This window comes from Poecilia mexicana, unplaced genomic scaffold, assembly GCF_051168715.1.
Source record: "Poecilia mexicana isolate PSO_F unplaced genomic scaffold, ASM5116871v1 scaffold_15, whole genome shotgun sequence".
NCBI classification, from domain to species: Eukaryota; Metazoa; Chordata; class Actinopteri; order Cyprinodontiformes; family Poeciliidae; genus Poecilia; species Poecilia mexicana.
In genome coordinates, this window is record NW_028263384.1 from 28,400,950 (window position 1) to 28,420,224 (window position 19,275).

At 38.3% G+C, this 19,275-nt stretch overlaps 1 protein-coding gene across 2 annotated transcripts; it reads left to right on the plus strand.

Moving 5' to 3' along the window:
• Positions 1-705: 705 nt before the first annotated feature.
• On the plus strand, positions 706-16,156 carry valopa (vertebrate ancient long opsin a). Of its 2 annotated transcripts, none has more exons than XM_088013193.1 (5): positions 706-1,475; positions 4,671-4,881; positions 9,236-9,377; positions 9,964-10,197; positions 12,796-16,156. In XM_088013193.1, the coding sequence occupies exons 1-5, from the start codon at positions 1,112-1,114 to the stop codon at positions 13,030-13,032; spliced, it is 1,188 nt and encodes a 395-aa protein (XP_087869319.1). In that variant the 5' UTR covers positions 706-1,111; the 3' UTR covers positions 13,033-16,156. The 2 variants fall into 2 exon arrangements, with proteins under 2 accessions (XP_087869319.1, XP_014865539.1); XM_015010053.2 differs by having other exon boundaries at positions 1,058-1,475; positions 9,236-9,353.
• The last annotated feature ends 3,119 nt before the right edge of the window (positions 16,157-19,275 follow it).

The window sequence follows — 19,275 nt, forward strand, 5'->3', positions numbered from 1 at the left end:
AGTCCATAAGGCACCTGCAATTCAAAAATGTTGAAACTTGATTAACACAGCAGCGACTTATTCGTGAATTTGTAAAAGGTCAAGTGCGTCAATATTTTCCAACTTGATTTGAAGGAATTATCTGCAATGCAATTAGATTTAGATTTGTTTGTCTAAGTCAGAATACTTACATGTTAAATAATACTATTATGTAATATCTGTAATTCTTTTCCCACTAAAAAACAAAACTAGAAAGCATCCTTCATAAGTTGTGAAAACATTTTCCAGTACTCTGTTTTACTAATTTCTCGTGTGGAAGAATTGTGAATTTTGAATTAATATGAGTTCCAACCAGAGTTGGGTAGTTACATTTACTGGAGTAACTTAAAAAAAAAATTATCACTTCTGATTACAATAACAATTTCCCTTTGGGATCAATAAAATATTTCTGAATTTGAATTCTTAATTTGTTCACTGTAATTGACTCATTGACTTGATGCAACTGGGTTTAATTAACTGAGCTTACCAATGAGAGTCTTTTTTGTAAAGGGCCTTGAGAAATTCGTTGGCACTATATAAATGAAGTGAACTGAAAATAAGTGTATTCTCATGTTAAATAGATGTTTTTGTGTCTTCAGTAGACATTACTCGGTCATTTAATTTGCGTGGTGGAAACGCGGGACTTGTTCAAACTGGGATGTGGGATTCAACCAGGAGCTTTTTGTTGTGGTCAGGAGGAGCGTCTGGGCTGGATTCAGCTGCCCTGCCGCTTCTCCTCAGGGCAGCAGCAGTGATGCAGGCGCTGCCTCTATATAAGACCCTCCAAGATGCCTCCCAGATCGCTTCCTCCATCATCTTCGCCTTTGACTGCACCTCACACCTTCTGCTCCAGAGCCCCACTTTTACAGTAGCGACTGTTTGGTTAAGTGGAGCGCATTTGTCCGTCTGTGGCGCTTTTTGCGATGTCCGGATTTCAGCAGAAGTTTGTGGAAGCGGAGCGCCGGAGCGCACAGGACGCGCGGCGCAGCCACCGTCTCCAGGAGTGACTCCGGAGGGAAGTTTTTGAACATGGGGAAAGGAGAGCCAGCGGGATTTTCCACCCTTTAAGGCGTCACATCCCCGGGCGTGGACAATGGACACCCTGAGCCTGTCAGTGAACGCGGTCTCCTCCACCGTGGCAGCGGAGCTCCCCACCACCGACGACCCGTTCAGCGGACCCATCAAGAACATCGCGCCGTGGAACTTCACCGTCCTGGCCGTCGTCATGTTCGTGGTCACCTCGCTGTCTCTGACCGAAAATTTCCTGGTCATGTTTGTCACTTTCAAGTTCAAGCAGCTCAGACAGCCGCTGAACTACATCATAGTTAATCTGGCCATCGCGGACTTTCTGGTGTCCCTCACCGGCGGACTGATAAGTTTCCTGACAAACGCCCGGGGCTACTTCTTCCTCGGGAGGTGGGCTTGTGTCTTGGAGGGCTTTGCCGTCACTTTCTTTGGTAGGTTTAGACTTTTGTTCTGGACTTTTTGGACTCTGTGGACGGATAAATTGCAAACTCTGCAGCTGTAGGCGTCAGAATCTGAACAGATGAGTTTGATAACTTCCCTGAAAAGCTGACTTTTACCACCTGCTATCAGAAACAGGGAGAAATGAGAAATTAATATCTGTAAAATATGTCAGAATAACTTGAGCATGCATCCTCTTAGAAAAAAAGACATATTTTCTGCTGGCGCAGCAGAGATGCACCAATCAGGATTTTTCTGGTTTATTTTGATTCTCAATTTTCCTCGCAAATTCTTATCTTCATAGATTATAACACATAAGACATTTTTTTTCTGATTTCTTGTTAGAAGTAGTTCTGAATCTATCAGAAAATGAATAAATTACATTATTATCACATTTATGATTCAAAGCAAACATCCTAGTATTTGTTTTAATTCACTGAACAATTGCATTAAGTATGTGTTCATGTGTTTAGAAAATTTAGGCCAACTTAGGGACTGAATCTTTTCCACTGTCAGAACCCAACCACATACACTGGAGCTAACTTTAACATATCCAGAAATGACCAGAACAGGATTAACTCTGACTTTTAACACATTCTGGTGAACAGGTACAACTCGGAAAAGAGTTCAAATATAAATGAATTCCTGTAAAAAATGGCAAAGATTTACCTTTTAGTACATCTTTAAGCAAATTCTTTCATTTATTATTATCAGACGCACCGATCATGTTTCCATCCTGGTACCAACTTCCTGTTTTCCTTGAGGTCTGACTTACTAATATTATATTTGATCAATCCCACTTTGCTTTTTTATAACGCACAAAAAAGAAAGAATATGTTCTTTGATAATGGTAGTGCATCAACATGCATGCTCTTAGGTGATGTGTTAATAGACTAAAAAGGGTGAGTTATCAGTGAGAATAAAAATACATTTTTCAGTTCTCGTCTTATTAATAAAGTAAAATCCACTGATTCTAGTGTCTTTATGATGCAGAGATAAAATAATAAAGTAACATGCTGTGGATTGTAACTAAAATGGGAGATTTATGGTAAAATGTCTCTGCAAAACACATGAAAGAGCTTCTGCTCTTTGAAAGTGGTTGCAGTTTTTGGCTACTATAAGTGCAGGGATGGATAAATATAGTTTCCACAGCTCTCGGCATCAGAATCGCAGCTTTCTTTCAGATCACATGCTTTACAGGTGAGTTTGATGGCTTCAATGACTCCACAGATTCCCAGAATTCAATTAAAACTGACGTTTGTCACCTGCTCACGGACAAGAACTTCTTGGAAAAGAATCCAAGATGTATATATCTGTGAAAAATGTCATAATAACTTTGACCTTCTGAGTGCAGCAATTTCATTCAGTTTCTGTGAGTAGTCATGCTCTGAAAAGGTTATCATGTAAAATTTGAAAAGTCTAAACTGACTCACATCTGATGTAGAAGGGACGCACCAATCAGGTGCTTGCAGGCTGATAATGACTCCCAGTTTTCCTGAAGGCCAATTTTGACCAGTTCTAGTTCATTATCACAAATAAATGAGAAATATAAACAGAAACTCAGAAAAGGAAGGAATTTTGTGACTGTTCTGATTTCTGCATTACAGCATTTGGTGTGAAACTCTTAAGGAGTTAAAATATCTGCTGTTCATTTACGCTTTTATGAAAAATTATGAAAGTTCTTAGTTTTGTTAAAAAAAAATTTCAGTGATGATTCAGAAGAAAATCTTCTGAGTCTTTAGCTGAATGATTTGTTTCTTTATCTTGGAAAATGTACCAAACAATGACTTTTCATGGATAGTAAGTTGTTAAATTTGAGGCGTATCACATGCAAACTCTGAAATCTGGAGTTTAATCATGTGAAAAATAAAGTAATTTGGCTAAAAAGTTAGAAAAGAAAACAACTTTCCTAAGCAACATGAAAAAGTAAAAGGTGAGCCAAAAGTGTGTTGTTCCTCAAACACCAGCTGTAGCTAAATATTCTGCTAAATTCACATTTTCAGTAAAATTCAAAAAGGAACAGAAAAAAGTAAAATAAATTCCTTTAATCCTTTAATAAAAATAAGCAATATTCCTAACATTTCTTGTTAAAACACCAATTTCGGACTAATATTTGACACATGAGGTTTTCAGGTTAAGCTCAATTTAGTGAAGCTCAAAAGTAAATTTTTTGTTCATATATTGTTCAGGGGTGAAGAAGCAGATACCTGCCTTAATTTTTTACTTTTTTGCACCTGCAAAGTATTTGCTTTTATGCTCTAAAAAACAGATTCACAAAGTTATGCTCACATCAGCTGCAGAGTCCTGCAGGAGTTTTCTCATGTCTTGCCATAAGTAGGTTACCATCCCCGTGATCACCAGGTTAACTAATTCACTGGGTTTTGCTTTAGGGCCTTCCTTTACTAAAGCACATAGGGAGCTCCGAATGCAGGATCATGGGAATCTGGTGAGAATAAATGCAACCAGGAGTACCTGAATAGTTCATGTGGAAGTCTGTTCTTTTTTTCACTCTGAGGAGAAAAAGCTTTTCTTCTGGTTCACCTTTGGAAAGGTTTCCCTGGAGGAGAGAGAACGTCCTCATCAGGAAATTACACCAGATTAAAATCAAATCAATGCTTTAATTGGACATTTCCTGCCTTTTTGCATTGTATCTGAATCTACAGTAAAAGTAAAACAACAACCGGATTTAATGTTTTGTTCAAACAGCCCTCTTTAAATGGTCAGTTTGAAACTTCCTGAAGCTGTATAAAAAAAAACACCCCTGGACGTTGATGCTGCTAATTTTACTCTTGAACCTTTATGCCAGATGCTCTTGTTAAAAAGAGGGTGGTAATTAAACAGCCAGTTTCCACCTGCCTCCTTTGTCCTTTGCAGTAAGTCTATCAGGCAGATACAAAGACTACCTGACTACACAGGGATAAGTAATTAACTCCAGTCTCTCACAGTGACTTATTACCACAATTAAAGGCTGCCTTTTTTAGCCCCATTAGCAGGCAGCAGAACGCACCCAATCCAGATCAGTAAAGTATTTCCAGAAACAGCGCAGCCACGCTGACCTCTGGGATGTCTGCTTAAAAATTCAGAAGCATGTTAGAGACCAAAAAAGGATGTGAAACCCCCTCGTGAGCTCGTTTTTCTGAATCACACACATTAATCACCGGTGTGTTTGTGGTTGCTGATTTCCTCAGGGATCGTGGCCCTGTGGTCCTTGGCCGTCCTGTCCTTTGAGCGCTTCTTTGTGATCTGTCGGCCGCTGGGGAACATTAGACTGCAAGCCAAGCATGCCATCCTGGGCCTGCTGTTCGTGTGGACGTTTTCCTTCATCTGGACCTTCCCTCCTGTTCTGGGCTGGAACAGATACACTGTGAGCAAGATCGGAACCACCTGCGAGCCCGACTGGTGAGACGCTCAAGTTTTGTTGCTAATGTGGGCAGTGGCAGCTGTATGAAGGGCACCCTTCTCCATATAAACACCTAGTAATTAGGGCTTGAAATAAACCAACGGCAATATATAAGCTGATAGATTTATGATCAATATCAATAGAAAACAGCCAATAAATGTTCAATAATTTCACCGAGTTCTGATCCAGATCTGCACAGCATTCTGGGGGATGTAGGCAGAGGGAAAGTGTGAACTGCTCAACTTCTTATAGTCAGCTAAGCAAGTTTGGTGGAGTCAACAAACTTACCCACTCTTCGGTTTCCTAGCAACTCACTCAATCTCTGGTTACCTAGCAACAGCCCATTGAGTCACCTGCAGTTTCATGTTTCGTCACCATGCTTCACCTAGAGACAGGTTTTTATCGTACCATTTATTTATCGTGAAAAATTTCTTATAGCGATAATTAGATTAATTGTTCTCTCGATAGCTTCCAATTAACTTGCAGAAATCTGAAAAGTGTGGCTTGTATTTGCATCCAGCTGCTGTGTGGAGCCACTTTTCTCCACATTTCCAGCTGCAAGTATTCTGCTGTCTCTACCAGTTCTGTAAACCTTTGGCTTTATTTATCTGTCAGACTAAAAGAATATGAATACATGGTGCACTTTTCAATCCTCACCAGGTTGTTATTGTAAGAATGTTTGTAATAACCTTCACTCTTTTAGGGGGTGCTTTACAAAAATGTACAATTATGTTTTTCTTCAGTTATGAATGACTTTTCTTTGTGGTGTGGTATATGTCATAAAATCTCAATATAATACATTAAACTCAGTGGTTGTATTGTGACAAAATCTGGCAGACTTTGAGGATAATTTTACAAGCACTAAGTCTTATGGACTTTTTTATATACTAAACTAATTTCGATAGGTTTCCGCCTAACAATCCCCTCCAGATATTTACTTTTTATCCACATACCTTTGACACAAACAGAAAAAGGTAACAGACCTGTTGCACGCGGCCCAGGGCCTTCAATCTGAATGCGCTTCATGAAGGGAGCGGAGCAGCAGGCCTGCTGTGACCCTCTGCCCCCAGGGAGCCATCTGGTTAACACTATTTAGATGTTTTGATCAAAGGCGTACGGATATAGAACTGAGTGTTGACCTCGAGCCCAGAAAGGAGAATTATTTCGAGGTTGAGAACAAATGGTTCACACAGAACAATTAGCAGATCTCTCATTGGAGAGTCCATGACGTCTGGCTGCATGACGCCACAGGTGAGTAGAGCAGCGCTGCTTCAAAATGATATGACTCAAGAAGAAGTAAAAAAAGTTACAGTGCAGTAAATCTACTCCTACAAGTAATTTTAAAATAAATGTAGCAGAGTAAATGTAAGTATGACAGAAGGCATTTGGTTAAAAGCAGATCAGAGATTTCAGAGGTGTGTGTGTGTGTGTGTGTGTGTGTGTGTGTGTGTGTGGTCCAGGTGCTGCAGCATCATCAGTCTGGTGAATTTAAATACCTCATTAATGTGAAAAATTTTGACACTGAAAATGAGTAGACCACACATCAGTCCTGCAGCTGTAACAGTTTTGCAGTTGAAATCTGTGGTAAAATATGATTAGAAAAGAGATTATTCCCTTATGCAAACTACAAACAAAGAAGAGTAAAGGCCAAACTGGCTTTGATGCTAACAGCAAGGACTAAGCTGGTCTGCCTTTAAATAAAATCTAGAGCAACCAGTTGAGTTCAAAACTCAGCTAATAATGCCGTGTAGCACCCCTGGGTGTCATTTATTCTCAGTAAAATGCTGATTTTAGAGGACAGTGGTGAACAAACGGCGTCATTAAGACCAAAGAGCACAGCAGGTCAGGGAGGAAGTTGCTGAGTTTGGGTATAAACTGTATCCATGGATTAAAAGGCCAACCGTAACTCTGGAGGGGCTGCTTGATTTGCAAGAAAAAAACACATTTTCTGTCGTGTTTGGAGTTTTCCACACGCAATGCAGAGGAAACATCAAATATGTGATAGAAGGTGTTCTTGACAGATGAGACTCTCAATCAAAACAGACAAAACTGACACATTTAAAATAGAGGTGGCAGCATCATGATGTGGGGATGATTTCTGCAGCAGGGACAGAGATGTTAGGGTTGATGTCAAGATGGACGCAGCAAAATAACTGAATCCTGGAGGAAAACCTGCAGCTGGAATGGAGGGACTGAACACAAAGGCAGGCACAACTTTCCAAACTTATTCCACTCCTATGCTTCATCTTGATCACATAACACTTGAAAAACATACATTGAAATTTGTTGTAATATGTTAAATGGTAGACAAGATCAATGGGTGTCAATACTGAAGGCACCACTTTTAAATTCATTTAATGATTAATATAACCTGGTGGTGTGCTAATTAACTCAATTGGACGAAGGAGCTAATAGCCAAAGTGCTTGTTTCAGACATTGCTAATGACAGTAAGAGTTAAATATTTGAACATTTAAAGAAATTATAAAGATGGAACTAATTAAAACTACATAGGCGCATGAACATCTCCCTTTAGCTGTAGAAATACTTCAAATGGTTTAATATATTTGTTATATTCATATTGATTGATTATATTTAAATGGGACAGTTCATATTAATGAATGTACAATGTTGTTGAAAATATACCGGAGTTAGACAAATGCTAATTTTCATCCATGGTGCCATAACATCTCAAAATACCCTTTTTGAGGGACAAATACCAAAATACCAATGTTTTTTTTTTTATGTTTACAAAACCATGTTGCAAATATAACTAACACAAAATGTCTTAAATGTACCCAAAGTTGACACCTTATCGATTTAGGATCTGGTGCTGGTAATATGTCACAACACACTAAGGATGATGCATTAGGGGCTAATTAGGGATAATCAAGATGACACTCTAATTACACTTTATTAAATAAAGACTGCAAGTTGTAGCAAATAGAAATAATTATAGTGGATCTCTTTCGATCAACATTTTGTCCTTGTATCAGAATTAACTCAAACATTGTCGCTCATTTCCTGTTTTTGAGATTACCTAATTTCTCAACTGACCTCAATTTGTCTGATTAACCAATTGAGAAGACTAAATATCTAATTAAGTGAAATCAGTCTGATTAGAGATGAGGTACTGCTGCCTGCTCACACTGATAACTGACATACCGGAAACATAGCTTGCTAAATGTTCAAATGGCATTATGGTAATTGGGTTACACAGAACTGAGTTAACTTCACAGTGTTCTTCTGTTTAAAATAAAGAAATAAAATGTTGAGACCTCACCTTTAGCCAAGAAGGGACAGGCTATATGAAAAAAACTGAAAAGGAGAAATCTCTAATGAAAGAGTGTCCAAAGTGCAAAGCAGAGGCAAATGATTCGACACGGCCATCGATCACAATTCAAAAATGGCTTGAATTTGGTTTGGAAACATTTAAATAAATAAATAAAAAACTTAAGGGTGCAATTTTCGCTAACGCGAGGCTGTTTAAAAAGATACAAATTCATGTAGAGAGCAATATGCAATTTGAAAAATTAGGAAATTGTTTGCCGTTTGTATTTTTCTTCATCCAGATAAACCTTTGAGATACTGATCGGTTTTCCTGAGAAATGACTACTTGTTTTGTAAAAAAAATATTGTGTGATTAATTTACTGTTGAACAGGTAAACATGAAAAAAATAAAGTAGTTTTTTGAAATTTTACTGAGAGCTAAATTTTGTGGTGCCCTAAGCACTTTGAATTTAACATTTTTCGAAGCAAAAAGTTTGAACACCCCTGCTATAAACAGCTGCACTTTTACGGTGCATTCAAATACATCACCTACATCACACTACTGCTGAAAAACTGAGTTTTTAACTCATAATAGACACCTAAAAGTCTGCTTAACTAACTGGTAAATTGCAGAAGCAACATTTCCTGGTCTGGGCTTTACTACAACAGAATCATGCTGCTCTCTCTGCCAGGTGGATCCCCAGAAATTAATCTGAATGGTGTTTCTTTAGAGATTCGTAGGTGTTCTTATGGAAACAACTTAATTAGGTTAAATTGCTGTCCTGAGGGCTCTTAAGTGTTTGCAGAGATTGGTCTCAGCTGTGAAATTTTCCATTTAACTAAAGCTCAAATGAGGAGCCAAACTGTGATGTTTCTCCCGAGTCACATAAAAGCTCCTGAATTTCACAGCGTCTCATAGCTGGGAATTTATTGTTTGCCTTCTGGTTCTTAAAGCGACACTCAATTAGTGTAGCAGCTGATCCAAGTATCTGCTTATTACCTTATCAAGAAATACTGTAACAGTAAACACCAAATAGCTTACAGTGATTATCAATGTTTTTTTTTTTTTGTCTTCCTCTCCACAGGTATTCAACCAACATAACAGACCACAGTTATATAATAACTTTCTTCGCCACTTGTTTCATTTTACCACTTGGAGTGATTTTCTTCTGCTATGGGAAACTCCTCAGGAAGCTCAGAAAGGTCAGTTCTGAGTTGGAAGACATTGTGTGCAGGGTGCTGCATAAAGTTAATGTTTTTATGATTTCCAGCATTAGTGCTAGATGATAGAGATACAGTCGTGAAGTGCATAGTCAATCATCGTTTTACACAGTTTGTAATTGGAAACACCTTCAGTAGCTCCGTCTCCATCACAAATGTCAATAAGCTGCTAATGCTGAAAAAAGTCAATTTCACAATTGCAGCATTTTCTTTAATTTAGAAACGCTGTCAACATCACACGTCAGTAAGTTTGCTCATGCAATAAGTTAAATATTAACATGCTGCAGTGCTATCCTCCTATGACTTCCTGTCGTCTTCTTTGTCTTTTCCGCCAGTAGTAACATTTGGTTGTTGATCACTTGACTAGTATAATGTGAATAAAGTGTTTCCATTGCAGTTTTGCAGAATGTATAATTTTTTTTTACAGCTGTGTCCCTGGAATCTTGTTCTAATTATTGTCCTTTATGGATGCTGATATTTTGTATATGACCAAGAAAAGGCTATAAACTGCTGACTTTTTCTGAAAAAAAAAAAAAAAAAGCACACAATCGTTTTGGTGACATAATTCATCAATAGTTTCTGTTTCCTTCAGGTATCTCATGGTCGTCTGGCAACTGCCAGAAAGCCCGAGCGGCAGGTGACCCGTATGGTTGTGGTGATGATTGTGGCGTTCATGGTGGGTTGGACCCCTTACGCAGCCTTCTCCATACTGGTCACAGCTTATCCCACTATTGAGCTTGACCCAAGGGCGGCTGCCATCCCGGCTTTCTTCTCCAAAACAGCCGCCGTTTACAATCCAATCATCTACGTCTTTATGAACAAACAGGTAACGGTTCTCTTTAAAGCAATATGAAGAAATATCACAATAAAGAGCGTAGCAATCTATTTTCATGCAGCTTTTTGGAAGTTTAAAATATCAATAACTTTAGCCAGATCATAAATGGTCTTAAGACGGCACAGCTAAGCATTTCTTGCTAAATAGCTGCATGGAGTCTGGATGTCCATGTGATTACAAAGAGGGGATTTGCAGACCTCTGGATGTAAACAGCATTGAGAAGACAGGAAATGATTTCAAAGGGGTTGCCTCAGACAGACATAAGGTGCCAACAGTCATGTGAAACAATTAGGACACGCTAACCTCTGGAAAAACACTGTAAAAAATATGAAATAACAGCACTTAAGCAACAAAAATTAATTTTCCTGTTTAATTACATTTAATATTCTGTAATGGTCAGCTGGCCAGGTCCTGCTGGAACAAAGCATCCCCATGAAACTTCCACAAAACTGGTCTGAAATTATTTTTGTGGAATACTTAATTTAATACTTTTTCATTTTGGCTGTGACTTTGTGCAAGCAAGACAATACAGGATTGCATAAAAAGCATATTACAATAAAAAAATAAACATTACGATAAATTCTCACCAATATTTTGAGTTTCTGTAGGCTTTCTTTTTACGTTGATGGTTTCAGAGTGAAAGCTTCGACCTGAACATGGTGACAGTTATTTCAAAGCCTCCCCTCTTGTAGACTATTTCCTATAAAGTGGAAAAGCTGATTAGAAATTCCTTTGAGATCTCTTTAAATCCCCCACCAGACTCATAAGCAGTTAGTTTCTTTCTAGAGGCCTAAGGCAGCTCTTTCTATCACAATGGTGTTCACATTTACTTCAACAATGAGGATACCAAACTAAATGTCCAAGTTTCAAACAGGATAAACATTCTAGTCATGTGGGTCTGATTTGATATACATTTATGTAATTTTAGCCCAAAGCAGACTGAAATGATGGCCACTTATGCTAGTTTTATGTTTTTAGATGTCAGAAGTTGAATTTTTAAAATCTGGCAGGTTTGAAAGGTTCTCTTGTAAGTTTTATTTTATTATTTTATTGTTGAAGCACGTCCTAATTTCCTTCACATGACTGTATGATTCCAGCTGACCTGCAACAGTCAGGTTTTTTTCCCCCACTAGGGTACATAACAAGGTGAGCTCAAACAGTCTGAGGGGATTTCCATGATGCGTGACTAACTCTGCTTGTAGTTAGTGGGTGAACGCCTTCAGCCAACTCAAAGGTCAAAAGTCGCTGACTATGAAACATCCTTGGACGCATCACTTCATGAGGTTGTTTAAAATGTTTCGAACAGGTTTTAATCTCTGTTTTACCTCGCTTAGTTTTAGAGTTAAAATATTTAGAACATGCTAAAGATTTGAGTTGAAGTTTGTCATGTTACATTCAAAATTTCAGTTTATTTCAATTACAGCTGCATGTGTTTTGGGGCTCATTCACTTTTGCAAAAATTAGCTCAAACTCAGTCATATTGGATAAAGAGTGTCTATGAACATCACTTTTCAGCTCTTGCCAGGAACTAAAATCAGATTTAGGTCAATCTGATATTGGTAGACAAAGGGGCCTCTGCTAAAACAAGGTAATTGTCGGGCTGAAAGATGAACCTCCATTCCTGTGTGAAATGTTTTGCAGCCTAAAACAGGTTTTCTTCTAGGATAGCTCTGCTCCATCCATCTTCCCTTATCTCCGTTTTACCAGTCACATTTCTAAAAAGCAGGTACATTTCGAAGGAAATTAGTTGCTCAACATTTTCTTTCAGAGTGCAAGAGTAAAGGGGACTGAATACAAAAGAAAACCATGATTGCAATTTTTTTATTTGTAAAACAGCTGGTGTTGGTGTGCCACATAAAACCCAACTAAAAATATTGAAGTGTCTGGTTGAAACTTTATCACCTTACAATGAGAAAACGACGGAAGGAGTCAGAGGACTGTTTAGAAAGGTTTGTGTAATGTTTGTTGCACATACACTAAATGGTGAATAAAAACATCAGATCTCAAAACACTGAAATTCTGAGATGGGACCTTAAGAAAGCTGTGCCAATAATTTTTTGATGACACTGGGACCTAAAAAACAAACAAAAAAGAGAGAACCCAGATTTCACCACACTTTCAGACCTCTAAAGTCAGACAGATTAATCACCACTGAGAGATGTTGCTGGTAAAGATGGTTCTGCAGTCTACTGAATCATGGGGGTGTATTTATTTAACAGGCTTTCTATTTTGGCTCTGCTCTTCTTTAATAAGCATTTACATATTAAAATGCAATGAGTTTTTTCCACACTTAAAGTTAGATTACTATAATCTTAGAATTGAGTTAAAATTGCTTCATTTTTATGTCCTGAAAACATAAAAAATCCCTTTCAGAGGATGAACTTGTTTCACCATGACTGGAATATCTCAAATGTTGTGCATTGAGAAGAGTTGACCTTCTGTGAACAATATGATGTCCATCAGTACCTCTAAAGAAACTGCCAAACCCAATTACATTTGTAATAAAGTACTTGGTCCACAAAGTCTGAAACAGAGAATTTTAAACAGTTCTTTTGAACTAAATATTACATTTCTTTGCTTTTTCTGCAGTTCAGGAAATGCCTGATCCAGCATTTTACCGGCATGGGAACCATCCCAGAAAGCAACATGAATCAGACCACAGAGCGACCCGGAATTACTGCCGAGAGTCACACGGGGGAAATGTCTGCCATCGCAGCCCGCATCCCTGTAGGCGGCACCGTGTCTCCCAGATCCGATGACTCCCCAACTGACTGTGGCTCCTTTGCTCAGCTTCCCATCCCAGAGAACAAAGTGTGCCCATTGTAACTGCAAGCCTTCTTCCATTAGGTGTCATTTTTCTCCCTAAGAGTGAATATTACCAGTCTGTCATCCAGCTACAGTGTGCTTCAGAAACTCTGTGGACGCTAAGAGAAATTCAGATAATTAGTCAATGTCTTGGCTATACTTTGAGGGCACTGGCACTTTTGAAGAACCTTCATTGTTCTCTGGAACTGTGGAAAAGTTTTGTGCTTTAGCCTGTTTTGGTAGTTTGCTATATTTTGTTTAAAATAGGGCCAGAAAACAGCAGTAACATATATTCAGCCTTTGCCCAGTAGGCCACTTGTAAATACTGAATACTCTCTCTCTTCTTCTTTTTCTCCTTGTCCCTGATGCACTTCCTGTTTATGAATCACATCAGTGGGCACTTCAATTCAACTTCATAGTGCAGAAGTGGACTGAAAAATCTCAACATCAGTAAGTTAAGGACTGGTCAGTGTATTTCAAAAACCACAGTGCATCCAGGCTTTCATCTTGTCCTTGCCCTCTCCTTTGAAGCCCCGTGATAGCGTCTGCATAGAAAATGTTGATTTCCTATGCTGTTTTCAGTGTTTGCTTTGGCAGCAAGCTTCAGTCAGCTTGTTGTGTCAAAAGCACGGAGCGGTCTTTGAATTGGGAGTTCTTCTATTTTTTTTATTTTAGTGTTTATTGCACAGACTAGTTTGGGCCAAGGCTTTCATCTTTATTGAGTATGGTTGAGTTGTCTCACCAGTCCGCCATTGTTTCTTTTGCAGTTCTAGAGTCAAAGTATTAATGAGCTGCTAGCAAGAGATCAGGAAATATGCAACACCGCATATGAACAGCACTTGTCTAACAAGAAGCTCTAAACACTTACTGGCCACTTTAGTACCCAGAGTCTTTTATTAATGGAACTGTATGATTTGTGATTAAATTTTCAAGTTGAGGTACCAGCTGTTCTTCAGGAATCAAATGCCAAGCACTTTCCATCTGACAGCTGTTGTAGCCAAAACCAGAACAAGTAAAACTACCAATAACCCAACACAGTAATTTAATACAAAAATATTTCTACTGCAGCAGACCTGCCTATTTTCTGGACACATTGCTCCAGAAAATAGGCCTCTGTGGTACTTCTTAATACCACAGAGTATCTGCAGGTTTCAACAATTCAAATTTAAGACTTTTTAAATGCTGCTTTGAAAGAAAAATGGCATAAATACCACTTTGAATAAAATTTAAGACTAAAAAAAGCTATAAATATATGGGATGGTCTGGGAATCCTGCTGAATTACAATCAAGCATAGCAAAATCTTTTACATTTCTGGGGCCTTTTTGTGGCTCTTGGCAGCATCTTTGTGTTTCTTGTCCTTACAATGCAAATGTTTTTTTGTTTTTTTTTGGTTTTTTTCACAGAATGCACCGAGCCAAATATGGGTTGGCAACAGAAGTGACCCAGAGGCCACAACTAATATTATTTGTTGTGGCCGACCAGCGATAAATTTTACGCTTAAAGGGTTCGACACATGCAGATCGACGCTACTCCCTTTCCATTAATTTCCTATAAAATTTATACAACGAGGGGACAGTTGTTTGCCCTCCTGCAGCCAAGCATCTGATGACATGCATGTGAAATTTTGCTCATAAATGTAGAGGTGACAAGATCAAAGATTTTCAACTTTTGTCACAGATGTCACTATCGCTATTGTTAGGTTTCACCCCATCATTCGTCCATCACCTATGACAGACATAAAAAGCTAGCTAGCTAGCAAAGGTGTATTAGCAACTAGTTAGCGGGTGCCTCAATCCAAACTGATTGCTACAGAATGAAATGAAGATGTCGACGCGCAACTCGAACTTCTGCCTGCTGGAAAAGTCACACAAAAAAACTATATGAGAATATACAAAAGGAAATAGTTATTTCATGACAACATTTAAAACTTGGGATAGACATATATAAAGCCAGCTTGTGAATTTAAGATTTTTTAAGACCTTAATTTTAGATGCATGAATTTAGGACTATTTAAGAATGCACAGACACCTATTACCAACTGAGTGTTGTACAAATACTTTAGCCTTCCTGACTACTGTTGCTCAGCATGTCCATTCCTTCATGATCCACTTGTATCCAACATCTGGCATCTCCTTCCACCAGGTAACAAAGCTCAAATCATTCCTTGGACTGTAGTCCAATGTTCTCTGCAGTCACTGAATCCCAGTCTAACACAACTCCTTTTGGATATCGAGCTGACAAATCTACAACATGTCTGATGCCAAAATCTCAGAAGTGTTGACAATACCTTGCTAAAAGTATGTCAAATGTAATAAAGGCAATTGTAAGGGCCAAACTGGGTCAAACCCACTATTAGCACAGTGTTCCCTGAAAGTTGGGACACCGTGTTGCTAAGTGTAGTCACTGTGACAAAAATGCAGTGGACTAGGGTTGCTTTGATAATTAGCCATAATTTCTATATTAAGCAAAAATCAACAGCAATACGGAAGTCAAATGATGTCCAACAAACTAGCACCGAAGCTTTAGCTACAACAGGTGTAGCAGTGAGTGTTGCTAATTGCTGGACTTTGTGTTGCATGTTTGTTTACTGTTATTTGGTATATGTCAATCACTGTTATCTGCTGCACAATGATACTCTATGTATGAACAATATAACATTATGGTGTCTGTGTGTCCCAGTCATGTCAGACAGTTCTATTCAAAATCACATTATGAGGGTGTGTACATCTGTGCTATACTTATTGTGATACATTAATGTAATCATAACAGTATGGGGCCCTGGTGATCACAAATGCTAAGTTTGGTGACATCCTTCAATAATATTACCACAGTACTCTGCGTGTCTCTTTTGAAATGGGTAAAAGCGGTTTTAAATGATCCAAACAACGTTTAACTAATGTAAATGATTTTTGTTTGCATGGGTGAAATGAGATTGCTCCTTTGGGTGTTTCAGAGTAGAGCTGCTACTCCTGTGCATCTACAGGAGTCAGTAGACTGAATCTTGACTTTAGGATGCTCCATCTTAGTGTAACCAGTTTGCCCACCAGAAATGTTGTAATGTTCACATAAAATGTCAAATTTGTATTCAAAATGTACCGTTTGCATCATTGTTTTTCAATCTCAAATTACAGTTTGCTCATGCTGTTTGTTGATTCTCTCCTCTTTTCAATGTCTCTGTCTGTTTTGGTTACCCTACAATATTCCAAGATACAGTTGCATTCAAGCAGCAGCATCAAAAGAAATAATAGTGTATCACCATTTTATGTACAATTAACCCAAAACACATTTATATATACGGCTTTAGAAAGATGGGCTACAAAAAAAGACTGTCCACAAATACATATTGGCCATTTGGTAATTCACTACTTAGGTTTGACACACATATTTAGGATTAAGGTTGCACCGATTGCATTTTTCTGGCAAATTGCCCATTACCAATTATTAAGAAGCCTGACCTGCTGATTCCAATTTTGACCAATACCATTTATTTTGGTTTGAAATATCACTAAATATAGCATGAAAGTTGGTAAGAGTGATGTGACTATTGTTAACTGCAAACGTTGGCTTAGACATGCCATGACCTGGTGGGCCAGTCTGTCAGTCAAACCTCTCGGGACAGCAGGAGATGACAGTGGTTGAATTCTAAACCTTTGCTTAGGCAGTTAAGATCGGGGGACAAGATCAGCTTCCGATGCAAGTATCGGCCAATCATTGATCTAACTAAATTAAGGAAATCGGCTGGTCAATAAATCTATGCAACCGTATTTAGGATCTTAAGTTTGTTGCTCTGTTAGGTCCAAACAGTAAAACTGCTGCAAAAACCAATTGTATCACTGGAGTTTATTATGATTGTGTGTAATGCATTGGCATTTTGGAGGCGTAAACATAAACAAAAACTTTTTGCGGGCACATAAGTTGAATGTGAAACTCACGTATTTTAAGGGTTTTTGCAAAAATCAAAATAAAAATTGTTAGTGTCCTTCCAGTACCTTTCAAAACACCATCCCTCTCCACTTTATTGTAGAGCAGTTGTAGTTCTCAGGGACTACTTACCTCCATGTTATTGGTGTTTCTCTTCTGCCACACCTGACCTGAATAAGTGGGTTACTAACAGTCTCCTGCAGCACTTGATGGAATGCAGAGGAGGTGGTGCAATTACTTGAATCAATTGTTCTGCAACAGAGACACATCTAAAATATACAGGATTGTTGTTATCGGCTCCTCAGTGTTACATAATGTAAAAAAAAAAAAAAAAAAAAATTTTCAAATACTAAAATAAATACTAATTTCTCAACCTGCCCTATAGAATCTGGGGCATCCTGGTTCACCTGGAGATCATTTTATCTTTGCAATATTATCAGGGGCGGTGTTAACTTAAACCTGTGTATCCTTGTATGCCATTAGAAAGCAGGGACAATATGAAATAGCATGACTGGGGTATAAGTGAGATTTGTGTTGAGTAAGCAGAAAATCGTGGCAAATCTTCAAATCCTCAAATACCTAGCAAGAACAAAGTGTAACAAATAGTGAGCACATCTTTGAATAAAAAGGTACTTAAATGATTCTATGTAAACTTTGGCATAAACCACAAAGAAAGCAATATCCCAGTGAGTCAAGAAGGTCTGAGCAGAAATGAGACCCGTCAACAGTAGGAAATACACAAGGTGTCCAGGGGCTTTTTTTCATATGGCCTTGAAGATGGGGTGGGATATAAATCAAACAAACCTGCCAGGGTCACATTTAAGAGACTTTGCAGCATGCTTTTGGGAGCACCTCCACCATCTTTATGCAAGCTTAAGCTCATATTATCCAACTGAATAAAGTCTCTCCAGCTGTTTGTTGTGTTGTACTAAGAGGCTGATCCCTTCTGCAGTGAGTTATTTGTGCCAAGGCCCCAGCTTGGATTTGAATTGGTTTCCAGTTCAGAGTTGTACAATGTCTATAAAGATATGATTGTATTGAGGATGCTGGATGGCTTGGTAGGAGGAGCAGGTGCTACATTGATACAGGTACGTTGCAACGTGACATCACGCTTGCAAGATCCCACCCCTCAAAAAATTGCTCACCGACTATGACTACCATTGGTATTAACTGCCAAGTCGTCAAAATAACACGCCAAATCTTAAATGTACATATGATATATAAAATAAAAAAGGGCACAGTGCTTTGAAATTAATTGTTAACACTAAGACAACTAGCAAGGTCCAAGGGTATTGCATTTCACAGGTATGGAAAAAAAAAATAGCAAGGGAGAGGAAAGTAGGTCAGTTATACTAGCTCGGCTTTGCCAACCTTAGTTTGTAGATGTACTGCGCAATTTGATGTGTTTCGGTTCAGTTAAAAAAAGAATAAGGTGGCCCATAGACCTCTGACAGATCATCAGTATAGCAGGCATTTAAATTAGCTAATCAAACACTTATGTTCAGGCAACTGTAGCCTGGCTTGGCGTCACACCACACAAACCACCAATAAAGCTCTGGAGTTCCAGGTCAGCTTAACTGATGGCATATTTATTTTAGAGAATGGAATTAAAACAATTCAGCTGCACAAAATAATAGTAATTAAAAAAAACAGCCAACATCAGTTCATCTTCTTCCATAACAGCCATGAACGTCTGGTCTTTTATCAGTATTCAGTATTAATTGGGAACATAAAGAATCAGGTTACGTTTTCAGGACAAAATGAATAAAAAGGAAAGAAACACATCAAAACCTGATCTCTACGATTAATAATTGAAATCCATTACAACTTGTATACTACAAAAATAAAATATATAAAACTTTGAAAAGGAACAGGAAAGTTCAAAATACCTGGGCAGAGTGGTATTAAACAGTTCAGCAGACTGAAAAACACCCAGACAGCATCAGTTCATCTGCCCATGGCAAAGGAAACACAACAATACGAGTCGGCTTGTTCACAGTAAGGCCTGAAACTTGACAAAATCATTCCATTCTCCGCCTAAATAGATGCAAATAACGAAACAAGCATCTTACAAGCAACTTAGATAAAAGACTGTAAAACATTTTCTTCTCTACAGCAACTTTTAAATCGTAAATCAACTGAAACTCCGTGAGAAACTCACCTTCCTCCATAACAGCCATGAACGATTCAGTTGGTCTGGTGAAGCAGGAAGTGACGTCACAGGTCACGGCCGCAAAAATAAAACCAAGCTTTCCCAAAATTATTACATAGATTTTGTTTAAATAAGTAATAATTTCATGATGAAATTAAAGACAATAAAATGAAGAAAATAAAAAATAATA